At 35.3% G+C, this 5018-nt stretch overlaps 1 protein-coding gene across 1 annotated transcript; it reads right to left on the bottom strand.

The window, feature by feature from the left end:
• On the bottom strand, positions 1 to 510 carry LOC127876832 (prostatic spermine-binding protein-like). Its single transcript, XM_052422312.1, has one exon. It carries the CDS (start codon positions 508 to 510, stop codon positions 1 to 3), a length of 510 nt encoding a protein of 169 aa, XP_052278272.1.
• Between the last annotated feature and the right edge of the window lie 4508 nt (positions 511 to 5018).

Here is a 5018-nt window from a genome sequence, read left to right as displayed (position 1 = left end):
CTATATAATCTTTATCACAATCGACATCTCTATCATCTTCACCCCCTTTTTCTCCTCCTCCTCCTCCTCCTCATCATCATCTCTATCATATTCATCAACATCGTCATCTGCATATTCTTCATTACCGTCGTCACATCTATCATCTTCATCATCATCCTCATCTCTGTTATCATCCTCATCATTATTGGCACCTATATAATCGTCATCACCATCGTCATCTCTTACATCTTCATCACTATCGTCATCTCTATCATCTTCATCAACATCGTCATCTATATAATCTTCATCACCATCCTCATGTGTATCATCTACATCACTATCGTCATCTCTATCATCTTCATCACCGTCGTAAGCTCTATCGTCTTCATCACCATCGCAATATGTATCATCTTCTTTATCATAGTAATATATATAATATTCAACAATAGTGTCACGTAAATCATCGTCATATAACAAATGAACTATCAACGTTGTCATCGTCACCTCTATGATCACCATCATGATGGTCATTTCTATCGTCACCGTAATCATCGAAAATTTGCGCTCGTCTTCTTTATTTATGAAAACTTTATAACGCCGTCACTATGTGATTATTCGAAATGACGTTATGACAAGGTTTATACCGTAGTGACGTCATGACGTTTTGATGATAATCAAAACAAACTTTAGATATGTTTGTTTACGATTAAATGTTAAATGCAGCAGCTTATCATACTTTCAACAAATGCCAGTCTTGTATTGTACTTTTTTCGTCGTGGTTGTCTAAGCTAACTGTTGACATAAATATCTTGGGAGTATTTTTGTAGCTAGAAAATTGAACGCCAATCGAATTTGCTAAATTTCGGCCATATGGGAATGCAAACGTGTTTTAATACATTTACACATACTTCGTTGTACAATTCACATACCGTTTAAGAATCGATATTTAAGACGGAATCTAAACAAAGCTTTGTTAGCATGTTATTTCCGACGATAACATCCAGCAATGGAAAAGACGTATTTATGTTGTCATAAACAATCACACTAAACCTGATTTAATGTACCGTTTCTTTGAACTCCCGTTCCATATATGAAAGCACTGAGACAAAATACGACAGTGGCCAGTAGGATCTTTCTGTCACCGAAGTACAATATTTACCTCGAGCACCGTATACTAGTTACTGAATGTAAATGAATGCTTACCTAGCTGAATCTAAAGACGATCTTAATGTAATAAAATTATTCCATAACATGTTTATGACAAATGAGAAGCGCACTCTGGTAAGGAGCATTAACGTCACGCAAGGTTCTGTGGTCTCAATAGCGGACAGAGAGCGGACTTTCAGCAGTAAAATCGTTTTTGTTGCAACACGTTGATGGTTAGGGGCTTTTTTCATAGGATGACTGGACTAATATCTTCGTTTATATTCATTTTAATATATTCAAAATTTCAGTATTTGAAGCAGACTGATTACATGCTGGAATAGTAAACACTTTATTGCAATATGTCTAAGTAGTTTTATTTTGTTGAAATGTGTACTGATTATTATTCAGTTTTCCAATGTAATTTTATATTCTTTTGACAAAAATCTACTTTGCTTCATTGTAATATTTCTTCACAATACAACAATATTCAATTTATCAACTCCACAATCTACTACGTCTCAGAAACTTATATTAAGCATATACGATTAAAAAAACCGAAAAACTTAATTTTCGCGCGTGAATTTTGTTTTTCTCTGTTATCGGAGTGACATCCGTTATCGAAGCATCGCCATACCCAGTGCGTGATAAGGGTGTATGCTTATAAATACTTCAGTTTCGGAACACCTTTACTTGAACTTTCCCCGCAGATAACAAGTACATTTTACATGCTTTAAGGTATGGGTGCATATATAAAACAAGCCGCATGCTAGAGCAATGCCTTGGTAACATCGCAAAAATAATTCCGAAATCGCGACCTAAAAGGCTTGTACAAATAAGCTACGTAAAAATGTATCAATCATACTGAGAAAATAACAAACGGAAGATCTGGGCCGGGCGTCTATTGATTATCGACCCGCTGCCGTAATAAAAGCCCGAAGGCCTTTTTCTGAAGGCCATTATGCGTTTGTGCTATCGTTTATATTTCATATTATCATTCTATTTTATCCCTTCACTGAAATTTTTTACAGAACCAGCTTTCCGTACTTTTAGTTGCTTTAATTTTAAATTCGTTACGCAATTTATGACGTATCTCGTGTGACGTAATTTCTGTGATGAAACATACCAGTTTAAGACATTAAGCAGTTGTCGTTTTTTTACCAGTATAATTTTAGAAAATAAGCATCGAACGAATCCACAACGTATTTCGGATTGTGTGTTCGTCATGCATAACTGGCAAATTCAACCGGAATTATATAAATCGCTTTGACCAGTCTTCGCTGTCTTTAATCGTGTTTTGGTCAGAATGGTTCCAACGAAATTGTGGTTAAAAAATGAATACTTAGTATAGATGAAGGGATGGAAGAACAGAAATGGAAGTGCATATAGTTTCATTTTAATATGCATTGGTTAAAAGTTTTCATGAAGGTAAGCGTGCCGTTGACTAAATTTTGTATTTTGATAACTACTTTACAGTAAAATCTCAAACAGCATCGTCATTCTAATTTACAGCACACTAGTAGATCTACTCACTAAAATTCCAGTTGCAATCGATTTTTTAATTATTGTCATAATTTAATTATTGGGTGCTACGTTGAGTTATCAATACTTATTTTTATTTCGTTAATATGTGGCTTTCGTTTATTTATCAGCTTTTGCTTAGACTATGTGGACGCCATTTTGTTCCGATGAAGCTTCGGCGCCGATCGGATTCTTTTCAGATTCGAAAAGTCGGCCCATGGGACGATATAATCATATTAGCCTGCCACATTCGAATTTCGACCCACTCGCGATGTCAATTTGCTACTATATATAGTAATGAAACTATCGATATGTAATGTACAAATATAAAGCAATCTCAAACACACAATTCGTCCACGATAACGAAGTCTCGCACGCTACGATCATAGTAACGAAAACGGCGAAACATCCGATAGCGGCCACGGTTTGAGCCTTACTGCCGTACTGTACGAAAGAGAACGGAAGTGAAATGATGGAATAGCGTTGTACAATTATAGGCGAGCGTCCGCTTCAATTCCTATTCTTTGGAGCTCAGCATCAATTGATAAGGCGATGACTGTACAAATTTTGTTCACTCTGTGTCATTTTGGTTAATGCACAGGATGACTGGCATGATACACGTATACCGTGTGGAGTAAGGTGGGCAATGCACGGGGGCTAATTGGTGATGCAATAAGAACTCTGTATTTGAAGAAAAATATTTGCTTTTAGCAGGGCTTTTCTTTCTTTATTTGGGAAAAGTGCCTTGCCTTCCTTTTTTTTTTTGGGGGGGGGGGGGGCGAATATCGACAAAACTAAAAAAGCGGACGACATTTCACAAAGTAAGCTTGAAATTTGGGGAAAATTGCTTCATTTTATAGAAATTCTCTTAGGGGAATGGGCTTTTTACTTGGTGGAAGGGGCGGCTTTACTGTACTACAATGTTTCACGGGGAGAAGGAGGGGGGGGGGGGGGGAGCGGGCGCACAATTTATACATTGTATTTTGGCGCCGTAAAAAACTGTCGCAACGCCTCTGAAAGGGGCCTATAGTCCCATAATCAGTCAGCTGTTATAATGTGTAATAATAGTACTTGACTCGGAGCACGTTGGGAAAACGATCCGCAAAACGTGTTTCGGAATGAGCAAATGTTAAATATAAATGTTTAAAAGTGTACTTATTTCAGTACACATCAACCCACGTGAATAACGTTGCATTTTTGCACTGAATTACGCCTTTCATAACCTAATCGTATATTTCTTAAGGCTTTTGTTTCATTTCTGCTTAGAGTTTTTGTTTTATTTAAACATTATTTAAACATATGCTAATTATATTATAATCTTACGATTTTCATAAGTATGGTCCCATTGTGTATTTGCGAAAATGAACGGAGCATCGGCTTGGTTATATCAAACAAAATCGCGTATTATTACATACATGTAACATAATATCGTCATTCAATAAAACTGTTTTGTCATTTCTATTTTTGAACGAAATCAAAAGATATGTATGATACAACTTATTTAAACGAAAACTCGTTCCAAAAAAGTATCATCACGCGTACGACGTTATGTCCTCCGATCTCTGGAATTAGTAACGTTCACACTTTACAACGCTTATTTTATGTCGTGTGAAATCATCATATCTGTCTTTTATAATAAAGAGTCGGCAACAGCACTATGACTGGTCTCTAAAGATTGGTAAATCGACATTTTCAAACAAAGAAAACGCAATTTCAAACAAAGAAAACGTGCAATGTATGAATGAAAATTACGAATAATCAATTAACTTGTATGTAGGGGAAATAATAATGTTTAATTGATTTTAAGAAAATAAAGTTATTGTTACAAGTCGATTACTCATTATATACTATTGAAACAGCTAAAATAACGCGCATATTTGGAGCGTCAATACACCGGTATTTAATTTCACTCTTTTGTTTAAAACCACCACCGTGTACCTATTGTAAAGCTTTAGGCGTCGCAGATTTCTTTAGCGTCCGACCGGGCATGACAAACTAATTTATTGACAAAAAGTGAATATAAATACTTAACTCATGATGCGCCTGTTATTCGATTAAGAACATTGGTTTAACATACAAAGTTCTAAAAAGCTTATAAACAATTGAGTATTTAAATATTTATTAAAGCATTTGATTTAGAACAAGTTTAATTTGAAAACGTTGAACTATGAATTATTACAGTATATCAAAGTGTGAGATACCTTTTTGGATATGAGAACACTATTATCGGATATACATATTATATGCTGAAGATATTGATGAAGTGAACCAAACTTTCACAAAATTGCCAACGAGGCTTCGACATTTAAATAAGTTTAAGAAAAGTGTAAAACACTGAATAACAGTAATTAGATACAAGATGGCGGAAACGGATG

This window comes from Dreissena polymorpha, chromosome 4 (assembly GCF_020536995.1).
Source record: "Dreissena polymorpha isolate Duluth1 chromosome 4, UMN_Dpol_1.0, whole genome shotgun sequence".
In the NCBI taxonomy this organism is placed as follows: Eukaryota; Metazoa; Mollusca; class Bivalvia; order Myida; family Dreissenidae; genus Dreissena; species Dreissena polymorpha.
The sequence above is the reverse complement of the archived record's forward strand: the minus strand, read 5'-3'. Positions and strand labels throughout refer to the sequence as shown.